This window comes from Rhipicephalus sanguineus, chromosome 1 (genome assembly GCF_013339695.2).
Source record: "Rhipicephalus sanguineus isolate Rsan-2018 chromosome 1, BIME_Rsan_1.4, whole genome shotgun sequence".
NCBI classification, from domain to species: domain Eukaryota; kingdom Metazoa; phylum Arthropoda; class Arachnida; order Ixodida; family Ixodidae; genus Rhipicephalus; species Rhipicephalus sanguineus.
This window is the reverse complement of record NC_051176.1, coordinates 17,986,132-18,006,692: the sequence shown is the minus strand read 5'-3', so window position 1 is coordinate 18,006,692 and position 20,561 is coordinate 17,986,132. Positions and strand designations below refer to the sequence as shown.

General features: G+C 45.4%; 1 protein-coding gene across 1 annotated transcript in view; it reads left to right on the top strand.

The window, feature by feature from the left end:
* LOC119371620 (solute carrier family 22 member 8) overlaps positions 1 to 20,561 on the top strand; it is a 227,182-nt gene that overhangs the window by 134,532 nt on the left and 72,089 nt on the right. The window contains exon 4 of the mRNA XM_037645075.2: positions 5,839 to 5,993. Within this exon, the coding sequence (XP_037501003.1) occupies positions 5,839 to 5,993 (155 nt within the window). The remainder of the gene's footprint in view (positions 1 to 5,838; positions 5,994 to 20,561) is intronic.

The window sequence follows — 20,561 nt, the reverse complement described above, 5'->3', positions numbered from 1 at the left end:
AACATCTGTGTCAGCGGTGGCCAAGACTTCATCAGTCTGGGATATGTCATTTGCAGAAGATGCCTTTCATCATTCAGCGGTTTCCTGCGTTAACCTTCGGTAACCAGGCTTCCGCCTGCGAGATTTGTTAGCATCGAATGTACGATGCAGCATTTGTTCCACAAGACGCTCATTACCGTTACCTTTTGAGCAAGTAGCTCGGCCCACATCGTGATATACTCCTCCTTATGCCATCTTGGCTTACAACGTTCAGTGTTTATTTCGGCGTTGTAGGCCGCTATATGCGTGCGACGGCTGTGCTGATTGAGGGCAATCTTAGAATGGAAGGTTCTATTACATCCAGGCAAGTGTAAGAGTTCGACTCAACCGTGCTACTCGGAGTTTCCGAAGAGGCACTTTCGTCCATCGTGTCATTTCCCGGACAGCTGATTGTTGCTCTCACCACCTCACGTTCCCCCATTTTATGGTTTTGCCTAGAAGAACCATTGCAGGACGCTTTCTCGGCTTCGTTGTCATAGGAGTCACTCTAGGCTGGACGGGAGCTGAAACACCCACCGGCCTCTTGGACGGGCCCCTGTGCTTACCCAGGCAGTGTAGGTACTCTTATCTGCACTATTTCTCGCGAGAGTATGCATCTCCGCAGGAGCAGCAGTACCAGACAGTGAAATGCTTCTTCCTTCCAAGTTTAGATGCCAAGCAGCTTATGGCAGAGTTCAATCCGGTGGTGTGGGGCGTGACCACCCTTACTGCGCATGCGCAAACCCTCTCCACACACCTCCTCTTCACGCCCCCTCCCCCTCTCCACTCCTCCTCCTGGTACAGATAAAATGCTCGCGTTAGTTCGTACACACGCTCAGTCACTACGCCGGTGTCAGAGTTCTGACGTCAACGTCGGCGCCAATTGCAGCAATATCTTAACACCTGCCGAGATCATGGAGCAGCGGGTGGAGCAGTGAAAGGCTCGACGCGCCGAAGCGCAACGTAAACGTCGGCAAGCGGACCCCGAGCTCCGGCCTAGGGAAGCCCAGCGCAAACGACAATGTCGGCGGGAAACTGCTACGGATTTCGCATCGCCTCATGGCCCCGTTTAGCGGGAGATGGTGTAATTTTTCGGTCATCAGAATCAGTATTTTTGTCACGAGCAACGATATCACGATGCTATATGTTGAACAGGACCCTATATCAATTTTCTGGCCGAAGTGCACGCATCTGCTAAACAATTGCTCGCTTGTATCCCAGGTATGTTTGCTTGGGCCATTGAAACTGCATCAGTACAACCGATAGCATTTGCATTTGGACTTCCATCCATTGAAATCTCAGCTCTCGATGCTGCTGGCGAAGTGCCACGAGTTGGAACTTTGTGGCCTTGGTCATTTGTGTCAAGAGCACCTAATGGTCGCGAACTTGCCTCACAATGTTTTGTCATTATTCGGTGTATGTTGAGTCCTAGACGAGTTTTAAACTCCTTACTACATACTTGACAGACATGCATACCTTCATTAGGGCCGCCAGCAAGGCCAGCAGCTGCACCGACGTTGTGTCGGGAGTCCGTGCCTGTAGCACCCACACTTGTTGCCACCGCCACTCGGCGGTGTATTTGTTCCATAATTCCTTGCAAAAATTTGCCAAGTGTTTGTCGGTATATGATTCAATCCAAATACCAAGCTGCCACTAAAGGTAGTACCATGAGCATTCGTGCCTCCTAGTTAATGGCAGTCTTAAGTTCAAAATTTCAAAAAATGATCTCAGAGAACTATGGTTAAGTTTTCCAAATTTGTGCTCAGGGTTGGAGACATGTACGGCCAGTCGGCAATGACATTAAATGTCCCTCAGCTGCTCCCACTTGCCACAGAGTGTGCGGCATCTTGTACCTTTATGGTCTCATCCAACATTCGTGCTTTATTCTGCAAAGGACAGTTTAATTTTTTGAGGATGCGAATGTTGTGCCCATCCAGGTTCTCGTTCGTTTCGCGATGAGCCGACAATTTTCAGAGCTCCTGCGATCTGGGGCTTTTTCTGAGGAGGCATGGGCATTGCGGAAAAAATGGCTGGTACCAGCGCTTTGGAGAGCCTGCCAGACATGCCGCTAGGCAAAGGCTACTTGTGTTTACAGAAGATGTCAAGTGAAGAGGTCGTTTTCATTGAGAAACTGGGCTACTGTCCCAAAAATGTCATGGAGGGTGTGCCTCAAAGGGCAAGTTTGCCATGTGCATAACTACCAGAAGACAAAAAACCTGCAACTCCTATGCGAGGACAAAGATGGTGAGCGCTACGTACTCAACAATGTTTTTGTACTGGAAAATCGAATGTGTGTCCTTCTCTGTCGGAAGCACAAGTTAGTGAAACACATGCACATCTGTGCTGATGCTGCAGATCAAGTGCTTTCGCTTGTGTTGCAGTAGACCGAATTTGTGCCTCGATGAAGGTTAGAAAGACGCTACACATTGCCGACATCCCTCACATGCATAAACTGGATTAAGTGCAAGAGTCACAGAAACTGCATCATATCCGCTGTTACTACAGGATTTGTTACGTGCTTGCTTCCCTACACGTTTTGCTTTCAGCTAGCATTTACTGCTGGATTGCTAGAAGGCTAAAAAGAAATTTGAAAACCTGCAGGGCCATTTATGCATGCAACGAAAATTGGCAGCGCGCGAACTAGACAAGGATGCTGAAGACACGGACGAGCGCAAGTATGAATCAACTCGCTGAGCAAGAAGTTTTATTGATCCCTTTGCATTCGCCTAAGAACGCGAAAGCCATCTAGTGTGGCTATATACTGGAGGCTTTTTCAAACACAAGGCTCCCTGGTTACTCTGGGTGGAGCCCATCGTCCAGGGCCCCACTGGCACTGGCTAAGAGTCGCCATTCCTAAGTCCAGTTTGGAGAGTCGCGCCTCCCTCGACCAATTTACGAGTATGTCATTAATGAGCGGCGAGACGGCGCCTCGGAACGCTGTGTGCACTGGTAATATTACGGGACGCTTATTATTATATGACAGCCGCTCTAAAAAATTTTTCACTTGAATGCCGCAAAGATGAAGTGAAGGCGAAGCTAGTACAGTCATGTGATATTTGCGTTTTGCTTTTTATATATACGTTAAGTGCGCAGTGCTTTAGGGGCCCGGATTGTAGTCCATCCACTGTCTCATGTCGCATGGTGACGCTCACCGAGGCGGTATAACCACCGCCTCGGTGAGCGCGCGATGGCCAAGAGACTCACTGGGTTGCCCGTGCTACGCACTTCCTCAGGTTTCATGGTAGTGGAGCTGCATTAAGCGCAGGATGGAGAACTACACCAACGCCTACACAAGAACGGCACTAGCACAGGATTTAGCGTGGGATTTAGAACTACATTTAGACTAATGTGTTTCCTGCACACAACAGCTACAATAGCGGTACATTAAGCGCAGTATTAGCGCTAGATTAGTGTAGAAATAGCTATAAATCCAGCGCTCGAGTTAAAGTTTACTCATGCGAACGGGCTGATATTCATCTCACAACGCGACCTTGAAACATTTACCTCTAAGACTTTCGCCCTAAAAACATGCAGATCCCACACATTGTAGGTGTTATACATGAAGCACATCGCATGTAGTTGCTTATCCTGTGTCAACAGGAGTTCTACAAATCATTATAAAACAGATCGGTGCGTTTGTGTACGGCAAGCAATTGTCGGTGTGATGCAGGGGGTGTGCGTTGACAGCGACGATATTACAACAGTGGCATATTTAATTTTTCGTAGTCTGACAAAGAAATGTCACCTCTTCTGGTGCCTCCACCAATCCTGAAGTTCATGTAATGTCATGTAGTCGCAGTATAATATGTAGTTACTATGGGTGGGCGAAGGGTCTCCTGAACCAAAAAAGCATGCATGGGTCAATCAGAGATCAAGCGGATTTCAGATGTGTTTTTTTTTACTCCAAAGTCATTGCCCACAAGGGATACGTACCGCTTGGTCAGGATGGGAACGAAGAAGTCTTCCAAGGAATACTAGTGTGTTTGAGGAATGCGGTGTCCATTAAGGGGCCAAAATTATGGCAAAACCAGACCTGGATGTTGCACCATGCCAATGTGCTAGTTCATGCATCGCTCTCTGTTTGCAGCTATCGAGAAAAACCTCGCACTGCCGCTGTGCCAAACCAGTGTAGTTTCTGGACCTAGCACCGGCATTTCATTTTGTTTCCCAAACCTAAAACCGCATTAAAAGGACATCATTTTAAATAATAATGGAGATTTCAAACAATGCAGAAACAGACCTGCGCACCACCTTATAAATCGCACTCCAGGAGGCTTAAAAAATGGAAGAAATAATGCAAGGACTATATCACCACTATACGGGACCACTTTAAAGGGTTCAGTGCTTAAAATGCTGTGCAATTATTCGTAAGGATGAATAAAAGTTTGGTTTCTTTATAGCACGCTTTAGTGTTCTTGTGTGCATACCTAAGCTGTTCCCTGCATATTTAACTCATACAACTTTGTGCTGAAATCTTCTATTTGAACATAGCGAGAACCTAAAATTAAGTTCTGCAAGTTTAGTTACTCCTAGGTAATAAATGCTGTTTTTCTTGGTTTTCTTGGTATCTGCAGTGCCTATTTCAAATGATGTGTACTATAAATGTATAACCTGTACCTTTAACAAGGCCTATCTAAGTCGTAGTAGCATTTCTCTGAATGTGCTTTCGTCCATATATAATAAACTTATTTTTCGTGAAGTTTGATTATTCCAGGTGTGTCTGTGAACACTTCGTGGCAGCTTTTTGGTATCATGTAACTCCAGCTTGCTGGCATCTGCATCGTCATTGCTGCTGGGACACTATTTTAGAGAACGTGCATTTGTAGCTTGGAAAAACAAGAAATGAATATATCCAGTCCAGCCTGTATGGTCGCAACGAGCAGTTGGTACCTGCTGAACTAGTTTTATTTTTTTAATCAGCTACTCTATCTATTAGCTGCGAGGCCATTTTTATTAGTAATACGAGGTTGGAAATAAAACTCAGCTCTTTACACCTGTTTCTCTCTAGTTTTCCTTCAGCAGGCCAATAGCTGAGAATTTAGTTATTTTTATTCTGCCGTAAAATAGCTCTGGCCGTCAGATTACGCAGCCTCATCAGAATTTTCTATGGATATAAAAAAGCATTATATAGCCATCATTCAACAGATCGATACCCACTCTGTTGATTCTCTAAGAGCCCAATAACCGTCGATAATGAAACAATAAAGATGATAGCTGACATTCATTACTCCAGCACACATTCTATTCTTTCAGCAATGCACAGGCAAAAGCCTGATATGGTACTGATTGTTGCTCGGTAAGAGACCAATACACATCACCTGTCTGACCAATACAACTCCTGTTGGTCTAATACGTACATTATTAGCCCAATAAGGAACCAATAGGGCCGCACCTTTTTGAGCAATACAACTTCTATCGGTCCAATAGAGGCTTATATGTGGTGGATATTGGTCTGTATTGGTCCCAATAGAATTCATATACAGCCTAAAGAGCCCCAAAAGATTTCTCACAGAACCAGCAGAGATTTTCTATTGGATCAATAGAAAATGCTATTGGTATTTTTGGTAGGGTTGGCTCAAGTTTATTTTTCAGGTAATGTGTCTTAAAGTTTCACTCTAAATTTTGATTATATGACCAGCGAAAATATTCTACCTAACTTAAGAGAATGATGCACATGTTTTCATATGCATAGGTAGGGTTACAATAAGAGGTACATCACTGATCGTCTTTGGAATTCGATTCGCAGCACTTAACTAAGAAATAAGGAATATGTCACGGCTATCAGAGGGACCGTGAACGTGGTGCACTTTTGCCTTGCAGCCTGGGCCGCCGGCCGACACTTTTCTCCTGTGTACTGATCATCACAACGTTCGGGTCGCTGTCATCGCTCGCGCCGGCCATCAGCTGGTACAACGCAGGCCGGTTCATCGTCTCCATGGGCGTCGCAGGGTGCCAGGCCACTACCGTTTCCCTTCGTACGTACCTCCACATATTCCCCCTGCTTTCAAACGCACAGTCTGTTTATGTGTCCTCTAGTGAACTTGGGTAACACTCAGCAGGAATCATTTCGGCGAGTTAAGCCAAAGGAATGGTCCGATCCGAACGGAGATGTGTGCCAGCGTCGGCACTGGAATTATGCTATGTGTCTCGGGCGAGTGCTGAACTAGGACTGGATCTCAACTCATTGTTATGAGTCATATTATGGGCTTAACAGGTACATGGTTACATGATAAGATACATGACGACGAAATGACGCCTCCCGGTTATAACATAACAGGGCTGACAGGAACACTGTCGAGGAGGTGGCCTAGCGCTTCTTCTAAAATCTGGCCACAATTTTTCTGTGACAAGCCCCAGCGAAATTATGTTCTGTTTCACAAGCTGTTGTCAGCACTGTGGAAGGCACGGGCGCCCGCAGCCAATCATCACCGAGTGCACTGCATAATTGCGTTCCTGCGCCTTTGTCACCCCAGGTGGCTTCATCTGTGTGGAAACACGTGTACTATATTAGCTATTTTATTTTTGTAGCAGCTGGGACTTGCTGTCTTTTTATTTCTTTTTTTTCGACGGGGCGAATGTCCGTTGCTAAGCAAATTTTCCGTTTTATCTTCACCTGTCCCCTCACTTCTCGTCGCGTCACTTTTTATTTTATTGTTTCTGCCACGTGTGTAAATAAATATTTACTTCAGTGCGGCCATTGCCCAAGCAAGTTCGATCATACACAGGCCTCGAAAGCCATTGTATATACAGAACAAAATCAATAAATAAAGCAATGAATCAAAAAGTTTATTTTCCACCATAATGCACAAGGATTTCTAATTCTCACTTTCGCTACTCTCACGGCAGCAGTCATGCCGACTTATATCTGAAGTGTACCCCGCTAGAGAGGCCCACATCTCATCGTCTTCATCCCAGTCGAATCCGCGCTGCTAAATTTATTTTTCCTCCTCTAGGTTGACGACAACAGCTAGACCATGGTCAACAACGTCGTCAATGACGCGGTCCATTTGTCTCACATAGCTGCCTGTTTGCAAACATTTCCGCGTGGTTTCCCCTTCTCAGAAGTCACTTAATGATGCCTTGTCGAACCAGAGTGTTCACGTCTTGGAGATCAAACATCTTCTTTGCCCTCACCATGACGCCCATGACGTCGTTCTGTCGACAGTCCGGATCGACATGCTTCGTGCGCAGATTACATGGTGCCATCGATCTACAACCCCACTACGCTGTTGGCCTTTGTCTGTGAAGAAATTGGCCTACCTTGGCGTCGCAGCTCCGCTATTGGCGCAGATAGCGGCGGTGACACTGCGCATTGTGCGTCGCTTTGATAAGTGCTTTTCGAGAGCGTTTTCTGAACTGAAAGCCCAGGTTCTTACCACCCTCTGCATTGTCGCTGTGGACACGGTCGTTAGCTTCTCGTACTCATCGAAACGCTGCCCCACTTTGGCGATAGTTTGAATTCGTCGTCTCTTAAAAAGGTGTGCACCGCTTTCCGCAAGACGCTCACATCGAAATCGTACCGCTTCGTCGCCCTGCTCACGACCTCTTCCACAAGAACGCTACTAGAGAGATGGGAGAGGGAGAAAGTGGGAGAGGTGTGTGGAGAGGGTTCGCGCATGCGCAGTAAAGGTGGTCACGCCACACACCACCACCAACCGGTTTCAACTCCGCCATAAGATGCTTCGCATCTAAAAAGGGTAACTCCTTCGCCGGACCACGCACATTAGATAGACGGTACACAAGCGAGACACCTTCTGTCGACACCACCGACTCAGGTGATGCCATGCTGTTGAGCGTTACAACCTCGCAACAGACCTCCGCAGAGCTGTGTACGTGCGGGTTTTGTGTATTATTTTCACAAAGGAATGAACCCCTCTCCAAATTTAATTAGATCCCTCCTCACTCTGTCTTAAATTTTCGGGCTTGTAATTTGAAACGTATATTAGATAGCTAAAACATCTGATGTCTACTTGCTGGCACCTCAATACCAGATTAGACGAGAGAGCCTTTAGTAGTGCTGACAACAGCTTGTGAAACGGAATATAGAATCTGCTTGGTTCACCTTCAAAAGAAAACAGTAATAGTAGGCGTGCTCTGTTGCCCAGGCTCACCTGTTCAGTTCTTACAGAGCCCTAATACGCTCAAGCATCTTTGCAACATTACACTCCTTATGGTAGATGTCAATGCTCCTGCTATATCATGGTCATCTCTTATGGCTCATTAACGCCGGCGACTAGCACCAGTTGCGCGAACCATTTGCGACTGGCAACCAAAAGTGACTCAAAGTAACCGATGTTCACACCGGCGAAGGCTGCATTAGAGCGACCGGAAGTCGCAAAGCCGGAGAGTCACGTCAGGATCTCGTTATCAGCGAGAAACATTGGAGACCGGCGGCGATCAACTGAGCGTGCTTTCTTCGGGCGTTTTCGCGCATTGTTCATGGACTTGACACCATCACCATGAACTGCAGTCACGAGGAAGAGATTGTCACTGTGCTGATGTGCTCAGCTGTTGCGTTAGCGCTGGCAGCATGGAAGCATAAAAAAAAAAGATCCGGCGCGATCGTTCGTTCGCTTGCGAGAGGTGGCTGGCCACGCAAGCCGTCTACTTCCCGAACTCCGCTGGCATGGCGAGGAGTACTTCCCAGAGTAAGTTACTTGTTGCTTTGCGTGCCTGTAAGTTAGTGCATAATCCTTTTTCTCGCTCTTTTTATGATGTCCTGCGAATGCCACCGCGAACGTCGACACTGTACTCGAGCTGCTGCGCCCCGTCACCTCAAAGCAGGACACGAACTACAGGCCTGCAATTTCAGCGCACGATCGCCTGGCCATCACCATCAGGTAAGAGGGTGTGGGCTGAAGAATAATATGCTGTGACTTTGCCACAGATCTCCGGACAACAGTCGGCCAGAAAGAATAGACAAGGCGAGAGCGTTATACATATGAATTTTTAATTGCACACTAAAGGAACACACGAAAAAGGAACAAACTAAATAAACCTGGCTCTAAACAAAGTTATGACACAGAGAATGAGAACAGGAACAAGTCACCAGAGAGTGCAAAGTTCAGGGACCTGGCGTCGCAGGTCCTTGAGAATGCCAGCGTATCCCTGATAGAGAAACTGGCTCGGTGGAAGCCTACAGAGCGGTGCCGTAGGTCGGTGCGCTCGAGCAAACAGTCGATGGCGCGTCCTGGGCGTTGCTGGTAGTCCCAGGTTCAGGTCCGTGGACGTGTCCTCCAACAGGCGGTGGCTACGGTACGATGCCGTAGAACGAGGAAGAGCCGAAGCGCCCGGAACACAGGCCGGCGACGCTCGTCCTAATCTCACGCTCTAACGTTCTAACACACCCGGGCCCTATGCCCACGTCATCTTCCCTTTTTATGTCTTCGACGTCGTTTTTCTCTTCTTCTAGGCATGCGGTTATAGGTCATGCTACGCTTGACGTCTTCCTTTTCTTCTATCACATTTTCTTTGTCGCCTCCTATATGTGACAATGGCCCCCTTCAAGAGTTTTCTCCGGAAGAAAACTGCTTCAAACCTCCGATATCTTCACAGGAGTAAGAATCCGATCTTTTCCACGATCTATCTTGAGCTAACACTGGAACACCACTAAACTACTAATAAGCTGATCAATAAGTAGTTTCAGGGACACTTCACCAAGGCACTGGAATCACTCACAGTTCGAATTGTTCAAAATACCTTTCTAAAAAAATTGGTATATCAACACCGAACTAGGTTTGCTCTATGGCCAGCCTTATTACTTCATCACAGTTCCTTTAGTGCATTCCAACCAATATAAGTGTTCATGCTTAAGTCTCCTCTTTCGGACCTTACGCGACTTTCTTCGCCGTTTTCTTAGTGCGCGCCGTTGCGAACGCTCACTCCAACCCCTGGTCTTATTCCTTCTCTCAATCATCGAACGCCTCATCTACACAACTCTTCTATAATGTGTCCCAACTTCACGTCCCAGGCTGGGTATTTGTGCATCTCTTTTGACATTCGGGTATCCGTGATTACTTTTCGGGGCGGTTTTCTTTCTAGAATGCTTTGACTGAGCAACACCGTAAGCATCAGCCAAGCCAATGAATTTCTCGCTCTCCAGTAGTACTGTGTCTCCCTATGACCTTGCTTTTCTCTTCAACGCGTTCCTTTCAGCGAAGTGCTACTCTCGCTTTCTGCAACGTCAGACAAAGCAGCGACTGTTTCTTGAGGCCTCTTATCATCATCTTCGGCGCGCCGTTCACTACCAACCTCAATACTGGATCTACAAGCCACATCTGAGTCGACTTCTTTGGTATTGCTAATTACTAGTCCCTTTCCTCTCACACTGCTTCCATGGTCGCTAATTTCTTCTACCGAATCACAGCTGTGAACATCAGGCTTTCCAAATTTCCGCAGGGAACCCAACCTTGGGAGTCACATGTCTGGTCTATAGCCTGTGGCCTCTGCCAACGTCACTTTGTGCTCCCCCCCTGACCCTAGGCTGTGCGCTCACACCGATGCAAGTAAACAGCCAGTAATCTCTCCTGTCGTAAAAATGAGCCATCAATTTTCTGGACAGACTCGCGTCGATTTTGGAGGTTATGTCTCTCCTATGGAGCCCCTATCATCTGTGCTCTGCTGACTACCTCGCTCAAAAGTCCACTGTTTCCACAAAATAAACTCCTTCGCGCTCAATCCTCCCGATTTCGCGTTCCTCCTCTTCGGGCCTCTCCTCTCGTGCGCGCGCTCGCTCATCTCTCAGCCTCGTTTCCTCGCAATCACAGACGCTTATCGCTTCTTCACCGACAACCAAGCTTTACTGCTAACTCTAAAATCTTCCTCAAGTCCATCCTCTCTGCCAAACAGAAATCCGTGAGACACGTAACAAAAAGTAAGAAAAAGGATCCTGGCAGGCTCGCCACTTATTTTTTTGTCACGGATCTCCGGACAACACTCGATTAGAAAGAATAAAGAAGGCGAGAGCGTTATACATATGGATTTTTAATTACACACTAAAGGAATACACGAAAAAAGGAACACACTAAATAAAAATTGGCCGCGTATCTGCGTGCTTCGCTGCAAATGTCGTCTAAAGACGATAGAAGAGGCGCTGCGTGAGATGTGGACGCCATCTGGCAACGTCGGGAAACATGAGCTGTATTGCGGGCTGGTAGTCCCGGCGCAGCAGCAGGCGAAGACCGGCGGTGACAAACGCGACCGGCGGGGACGCCAGCCAGCCCGAACACGCGGTTTGGCACGAAGCGCTGAAGTAGAAAAACGTCCGCACTCAACGAGTACTCTCCACAAACTCTTTTCTTTACACGTCGCCCGGGTACAACAGGAATGCCGGAGCGGCACCCCATGGCATTCGTACAGTGCAATAGAGAACCGAAACACAACAATGAGCTCGTGCAGGGGCACGGAGGAAGGCAAATTTCAGCGCAGTCGCATTTTCAGCGCAGCTTAAGAAACTAGGGTTTTAGAATTACGTATGTATGCATTTTCTATTAAAGGAACACACTACCTAATAATTACCTAGTGATGTTGCGCCTCAGATATGCGTGATATTTACTTTTTGATCGACAACGTTCACAAGTATGAACAGCCGTACCAGTTCAAGATGGCTGGCCCTTGGCAAGTGGTTCAACTTTGGCCGAGTGGGTGAATCGAGTGACGTGCCGACAGACAGAAACAGACAGACCAAAATTTTTCCGTTTAAGTATACCAAGAAAGACTATCGTCTTTAAACTCGTCCGTAACGCTCGTCCCAAGCTCACGCGCTGACGTTCGAACACACCCAGGGCTCTATGCACAGGTCATCCTTTTTTATCTCTTTGACGTCGTTTTTCTTTTCTTCTAGTCGTGCGGTTATACGTCATGGTACGCTTGACGTCTTCCTTTTCTTCTATCACATTTTTTTTGTCACCTCCTATGTGACAGACTTGCGGATACGCTTCGTTTGTAAGCAAGTCTCCTTGAGCGGAGAAGATGAATTGAGCTGTTAGTGCATGTTTGACACAGTCCGCCTCGGTGGTACAGTGACAATATGCGGCTACGGTGGTGGGCTGCTGACCCGAAGGTCGCGGGTTCGATCCCGGCCGCAGCGATCGCATTTAGATGGAGGCGAAATTCTAGAGGGCCGTGTACTGCGCGTTGTCAGCGCACCTACGGTAAAGAATCCCAGATGGTCGAAATTTTCGCAACCCTCCACTACGGCTTGCCGCATAATCGGTACGTGGTTTCGGCACGTAAAACGCCAGAAAATATAATTATGGCTGCTTGACAAAGGCATGATGTTCGTCCTTATAGTGTGGACGTAGAGAAAGTGTGCACAGACGGCTGTGAACCTGTCAGTTTTCACTTTCTGTTCTCATGACGCGCAGATAGTATAACGCGTGATTGCCTTTTATAGTACGAATTACCTGAAGCAGATAGTTACGATAGTCGAGGTAGCGTGTGCGAGGATACAGACATTTTTTCACGACAAATTACTTTGCTATTTGAGCACTTCAAGAATCTATGCTTGAATTCTTTTTCGAAATGAGGGAGGGAGAGGGACCAACCACCCACCCTTTATGTATGTGCGCGCGTTTTTGTGCGTGCTTGTACATATACGCATGCAAAAATTAAAAAAAAATCCCCCTCCTATCTACACCAATGCTTATCTATTAAGATGGCAATTAGGCAATGTAATGTGGGCAGTAGTGCACCGTGTAAGAATTATTTTACACAAACCCTTAAGCGAATGTGTCGCAAGAAATGCTTCACCTTGAAGCTACAGTTTTCAAGAAATGAATCCCTTGTACAATGTTATTGGCATCTGTAGGAAGCCCCTTATGAACTTAACAAGGAATGTGAGTGCGTACGCTCTCCCCTGTAGTGTCGGCTCTATGCGTAGGATTCCACAAAATGTGTACAAGAAGGATCCGTTGATGGGCGAATGGGTACATGTCTTGAAATATACTGCGTATGTGCAGCGCAATGGTACGAAGACAAGAGAAGCCACACAAACAGCGCCAGTCTATGTCGTTTGTGTGTCTTCTCTCGTCGTACAATTGCGCTGCACATACTCAGGGTATTTCAAGAAATGTGCACAACTGAAGCACGCATATATGTATACATGATAGAACTGAAGGAATTATTTCGTAGGAGTACACATAGGAATATTCACTACGTATGCGGCAGCTTGAAGAGCGCGCAAGCAGTGCGGTGAGGAAGCAATAAATGTTAAGTGTCCAGTCACATGTAAACTAAAATAATTTGCGAAGGCACATGACTTAATAAAGGATGCTTTCTCAGAAAGGATTGCCATCATAAGACTCAACAGTGAACCTAACACATGCGAATTTCAAAGTATTGAATTTTTAATGCTACATGTTTTTGATGCCTTGACAGGTTTCTGGCCACAGGCGAGTCACAGATGGATGTGGCTTTCAACTTCTTGGCAGGAAGATGAACAGTTTCCTCCATAGTGACAGAAGTCACTGAAGCCCTTAGGTGTGTACTGGAGCCACTGTACCTTCAGCACCCTAAAACGGCTGATGAGTGGACGAAGGTATGGCATGCTTGTTTTGCCAGCTGTTTTGCGCAACCAAACAAGACATATTGCTCGCTTTGACTGCTTTGTGTGGCGTAACTAAAATGTAGTTGAGACATTGCTAAATAAGCACAGGCTTCACGTCACTACCTTCAGGCATTGCATAATTGATTGGGCCATTTGAGGACCTGAACCGGCTATTTGAACAATTTGTGTACATATTAGTCAGACAAGTTCTCAAGTATACATACTGAAGGCCGTCCACCGATGACACACAATTGCAGCTTTACTGGCAAACTTTATGCAACAGTACGTAAAGGTAACCCGTTCATCAGAAGAGTGTATGACATCAGATTTTCTCTAATGTACCCTATATTTGGTCACACAGCTTAGGTGTCAGAATTCGATTGTAACTGGAAAATGAGATGGAAATGAATGTGTATGCATGTAAAAATACATTGCAAGCCTCATCAACCTAAGTTAACTGAACTACGCCGTGGTAACATACTGGAAACACTGCTTCACTGAAATGGTGAAATGTGGTATCTCGTCTAAACTGTGACTTTTCTTTTGCTCCTCCTAATCCTGGCCCTCCCAACACAGAGGACCACATGAGGATGATCGCTAACCCAAATCAATAACACCCGTTGTTTTATGTTCATTCATACTGAATTAGTTATATATATTCGAAAGAAATATTCCATTTCAGTAGAAATTGCAGGCTGCCTATCAGAGTTCATTGTGGTACTTGCGCGAAAACAAACGGGGACGAAGAAAGGAGACACACGGAAGCGCAATCTAACAGTTGTTAGATCGCACTTGTCCATGTGTCTCCTTTCATCGGCCCCGTTTGTTTTCGCGCAAGTACTACAATGAATTCGTTCCAACTAGGCCGGCTAGCAGTTTTGTATCAGAGTTCATTATAAAACCATTATGCAACCTGTTTGGTGCAGTATCAGTGTCGCAATATTTGTCATAATTACACAATTCATATCGACTTTAAAGTCTCCTGAAGGTATTTGTCAGCAGAGACTCACTTTTGGCAACAAATGTAAGAGTACAGAATGTATATGCATGTGAGAGCGTGGTTTCAGTATTTCAAGCAACCAAATGTAAATGTTAAAGCATTAGCCACGGATAGTTTCCTCCATTGCTGTATATTTCACTGGAGTTTCAGGAGAGGTGGAACTTCCCTCACAGCCTCGGGCCAGTTGGTGGCAAGCACGTGATCTCCGGGTCCGTGGACTACAACTACAAAGGCTCCTTCAGCAAGTCGCTGCTTGTTGTATGTGATGCCCAATAGAGGTGATACTGGGTTCACATATTGCAATGTGTAGCTTAGTAAGTTTGCATGGATATTTTAAACCATCGCAGTTAGTTTGAAATTCATGTTTACATTTATATTAATTTAGAGGCTCTCACAAAGTTGCAAGTGATATTAAAAAGCGTGTGATGTGTATAACATGTCATGCGCTGCATGGGCATGGCATGTTATACACATCGCACGCTGTGTTGAATGTGTAACATGTCTGCACAATGAGTGATTCACTTCAGAAGACGGACAGCTGGGTGAGTTGGTAACTCATCCGAGATGGGGAGCAAATGAACGATTGTGTTTTGTTCTTTTGCGCACCACTGATCTAACAATGAGTGAATATTGTGCGGCGCAGTTATGGTGCGTTCTGAACATGTGTTCTTCGTAGAAACACAACTTGTTCCAGTGCAGTTAGCGTTTGTGACTTGGGTTAGATACCTGATGGAAAGTATAATTTTAACACAATGTTCACGCAGGTTCATATTCGTGGAAGCGATGCATTCTGGAAACAATAGTGACGGCGGGGTTTCTCCCGCTCCACTCTTCAAAAGAAGTGTCGCTGGGGACACTGGGATTGCCGCCAATGAGGACTGTTGCCAACAAGGGTCCTTTCCCGTATTTCTTCGTCGGCGATGAGGTCTCCCGCTGAAGGAATACATTATGCGGCCATACCCAAGACGAAGTAAGTTATGAGTGCGCGAATGAAATGCTTAGTTTATTTTAGTTTATGTAAAGGAGCTGCTCAAGGAACATGCTACTGTAAACCCTGACGTTGTGGCTAGAGACACGGTAGAAGTGGCTGAAGACCTGAATATATGTTTATGTTAACTCTTTTGTAAATGGCAGCATAAGCTGTTGTGCTTACAGCAATGCGTCTGTTCATTTTAATTGCAATGCGATGTTAAACTGCTTGTTGTCGACGTCACGGAGAATAGTTGTGGTAAGCAAATGGAATGTTACACCTACGGGCATGGACAATCAAAGGGGGAATTGTGGATCCCACACCGGAAAACAAAGCTATTACAAGCGCTGCAGTTTTCACTCAGAAGGGAAGATGAAATACTTAAATGCACACACATAAATTATTTTGGCACAGAGAATACCTTTGTCTTTATGCACGGGCACTGCTCGGAACGATAGGGTGGGTTTGCTCAGATTTTGCATTTGTGCGGAGGAAGCTTGCAGGCCTCTTGCCAAACGCATGTACGTGTTTGGTTGTATTCGTATAAATCTACATACACAAATTGTAAATAATTTCGAGGAATTTAACTACCACCCATCGGTTGTGTATACAAAAATGAAATGATGTGCTTCACACAACATCCGACCTTTGGCCCCCAGCTTCCGGTGGCTAAAAATGGGAACAACTCTTGCAATGCAACATCAGTGGTCCTCGACCGCTATTAGCAACGAAAACATACATGGCCATAACCTTGCGCTTTAAAAAATGATGGGACAGGCACGGCTGAGGGAAGGTATAAAGCAGACTTGGCGTGTCCCCCACAGATGATTAGGGCCGCGTCCCTTGTCCCCTACTTGTGCCCGCTTAAGGTGGCATGTCACAATGTAATGAATGCCTGCATTACCGGCAAATGCATGCACTGAAGGAAATGCACTGAAAGAAATGTATGTACTGCTGAAGAAATGATTTTTCTGGACTGTACACTCATTGCAACGTTTGGATATGTAATAAAGCAATACCTCATGTATCTTTAATTTCCCATGTCGTGTCTGAACACATATCCTTTTGATGTATTCCTTCAATCTCGTCCCATATGAGGAATACCAAAGTGAACATATTCTAGTTAACGATCCGGCAGTTCGTTTCTTCTCTATTCGATCTCTATTCGTTGCTGAGTAGTGAACATGAAATAAACTGACCAACACATGCATGGAGTAACAATACTCTGAAAAGCACACAACAACGTTTTTGTCTGAAAGCGAACAGCTGCCAAGCTTTGACCTAAATAATGGGAGTTGAGATTGTAGCGATAATTACTCAAGCTGCATTCCATCAGAAAGTGTGAAGATACCATGAAAACACACAAAACAGGTAACGCTCATTCACACACCACAAGCAAGGCAGAGTATAGTGTCATGGTTATACCACTAAACTCCGACTGTACGTTAGGTTAGCGTACTTATCTTGTCCTCCATCACCATCCGGCTGATACAATGAAATTAAATGTGGGGATTATGCTCCTTGCAGGTATGCGAAGCAGTGCGAGGACAAGTGGCGCACTACTTCATCGCAGACGGTCAAGTTCGCTGGCAAGACAAAGTGGTGAACAGTGTTTGAAGTATGCACAGCCAAGGTGTGTTGTAAGTTCATTTTATTGCTTACCGAACTTCCCGTACATTGCCTCTTCTTAAGCTCACCCCTTAACAAGAAAAAAAGTTGCACCAGTTTATTAGTCTTACAATGAAAACTATTCATGTACAAATAGACGCATAAAATACACTATACAACTTCATTTTAAAATACACACATATGACTTATTGCATGGTTATCACTTGAGTGGTCACAGAAATCAATTGCCTTAAAGCAGGGATGAAAAGCGCAAGCACGGGACGCGAGAGAGAAGCACCTTTTCTTCGCTTCGTGTCGTGTTTGAGCTGTGAATGCCTTCTTCAGGCATGTACGAACTGGGCCGCCTTTTGACACTTGTTCACATGAATTGTACTAGGCGTCACATCATATGTAAATGCACATACAGTTTGAAAAGAAACCCCTAAAATACACTGACACACAAAATTGATTGTGAACCCCAATTTGATGCAACGTCGTAATTTAGACTTATTAGATGGAGAGGACCATTAATAAATACAGTGGAGCCAAAGTGGGCAGGAAAAGAAAAATTATACAACACGTGTGCAACATATTGCAGAGACATTATGTCCCGATGAAATACAGGGCTGGCAATAAATGTAACATTTACAAAATCATGCTACCACGAGGTGTGATCGCCAGCTCGATGGTATTGAAAAACATGCTGCTCACAGTATAACTACCGTTTCACTAACTTGTCTATGAGCATTCATAACGAACTGCAGTAGGGTACGCATTTGGCTGGTTGGTTCATGATTAGCAGTAGAAAACAGCACTAAACAACAGGGACGAAGAAACGACACAAACCACGGCGCTCACTAACATGTGTTTTTATTCTTCGTCCGCATATATATACTCCCCACAATCTCAAGGTAACAGAAAAGCAAAAAAATGATGATGAGCCTGCGCAGAGGTAAAAAATTGCTCAATGGACAGAAAAGTTAACTCCTTCGGAAGGATGGAGATCGAGGGGAGGCCTCTCCACCGTACCATGGTGAACGCGCGCGTGTCATTTCTGAATAAGTAATATCATACCTTCCATGTGCTTACTTTATGTACATTTTCGAAACATGGATCACATACAAAACCTTTCATTCAGACAGTTCTGCTGTCATCTGAAATACAGTAGACTCTTGTTAAGTAGAACCTGAAGGGACCAGGAAAATGTGCACCGTTTAACAGGATTTCGTTTACCGAGACATGAACGGGATTGCGGAATTCAAGTGCGAAACCCATCTTTTAAAAGGCAGTCGTTCATTTAAGCAGCAATTTCATTTAGGAGATGTCCTTAATGAGGATCTACTGTGTCATATCATCAATGACAACTGCGCTTATAAATGCTGCTTCATGTCTTACTTGTCCTAAAGCTAACAAGAAAAAAAAAAGTGGTGAATGGATTTCAAGCAAAACTACAACTTCCCCCTTACACTCATTTACGTAAGCGTTATATGAATACTTCAGGCTGCTACATTGCTTCTATGCAATCGACTTCCGCCTCGTACAGCATTACCTCACTGCGTGCATGATGCCTTGAGCAACCTGCATTGGCAGCTCCTAAGCCGGTCACCTGTGCGTAGGGCAAAGAAACCTATACTACATTTTGATGACCCCTGTTCTCCCTGATACGTTCTAGGTGCTCAATGCAGGCCTGCGCGACAGCCTCCGGCTTGTGCTCTCTCCTGCATTGCTGTAGACCAAGCGTGATCTGCGATTCATGAGTACAAATGCTGCAGTTCCACTCGTACGTGATAAAGCATTGTGTTTTGTAGCAACACGTTAGATTGTATGAACATTTTCTGCAAGTTCATCCTCAAGTACTTATTGCGTATCTCACCTAACACCCTCGCAGCCTCTCTGCCGCTTAATGTTCGCGACCTGCAGTGAAATACGTTCTGCTGAAATGTGCAGAATAGAGCCTTCTCAGAGGAATTTTAAGTGGGCTCTCCCGCCAAGAGAACCCGAAATCGTTTGCTTACCACCGTTCCAAGGGTGGCTGTTCTGCTAAGGTGGTTGCTGTGACATCACTGCAACAAAAACCACTATTACAATACAACTTACACAGCGTCGCAGTTACATGAAGCAGAACCTGTCACTGAAACAAAGGCATATTTTCCAAAATATACAAGCACATTAAGAAGTTACAAACATGGTAATGAGCGTGCTATGACGACTTGAAACGGGTCTGTTTGCCAATAATTAGTGGGTTTCAAGATTGTTTTCATTGCTACAGCTGTCCACGCCAGTCTCCTCAGGCGTACCGGAGGTCCCTGGTTCCACTGTATGACTTGGCCGTAGTGTTGAACGGCAGTGATGACAACGTTTCTCCATGTATTTTTTTGACAATGCCAGTCACTGTTAGACATTCGTTGCATCCGTGTGTGCTAAGTGCAGCTGCAACATGAGTGTACTCATTGGGCTATGACCATTAAACGACGTATTTTACATTACTCCTGGACCTGGTCTTACTCTGCCCACATCTCGTAAAGGCTGGTTACAATTGTCATGGTATCGAAGGCATTTCGGACCGTAATGCAGTTTCTGTTCTTGTTTCAGTACTTAAACCAAGTATATCATGTGCCTCTTTACCAATTTGGATCACGCAGATGGCTCTTAGATTATTTATGCATTGATGGCTCTTTTGATAACTTTGTAGATATGAGTAATATGGTGACGTTAATGACTTACTTTTGTTTTTTTGAAAAGTGATTCACCAATGTGTTTGCTCCTGTTAAAACAAGAAGAAAAAAAGCTTAACAAGAGACATTGTGAGTAAATTGCCAGGCTCACCCTGTTAAAGGTGAGCCTCGCAAAGCGGTGACCCTGTCAAAGCCGCTCGTTTTAAGGAGGAATTTCGAGCTGCGAAAGCTTCCTAGTACAGATTTGCACACCTTCTTATCACAAATACGAAAAGGTTTCGCAATTTATATTACCAAGTTCAACCAATACCATAACTTTTTTAATTAATGATGAATCTATTATTGATGCTCACACTATCGCATCCTTTGACTCATACTTTCAATCCGTTTTTAACGTGTAGCGTTAAGGAGCTTTCTTCGCAGAAATTTCGGCATCGGCGGTTGTCAGCGAAAAATGAGCGCTGTCCGTGAGCGAAAGATAGAAGCAAATTGATTGATGCTGGTGGCGCAAGGGCTCGCCAAAGAGCGCCACACAAGAGATGTCGGTCTCATAATGGTGGCAGAATCGCTGTAAAGTGGCCTTTCCCTAAAAGCACGTAGTGTTATACTATAAAGTGGTGACGCATCCGCGCTATGAAGTGAAAGGGAATATAACATACAAAAGGTACGACAGCGAGATAAAATGCTAGTAAGTGATTATGAGTAGCAGTCTGTCTCAGGCACCCTTGGATTCAAGAGTCAGAA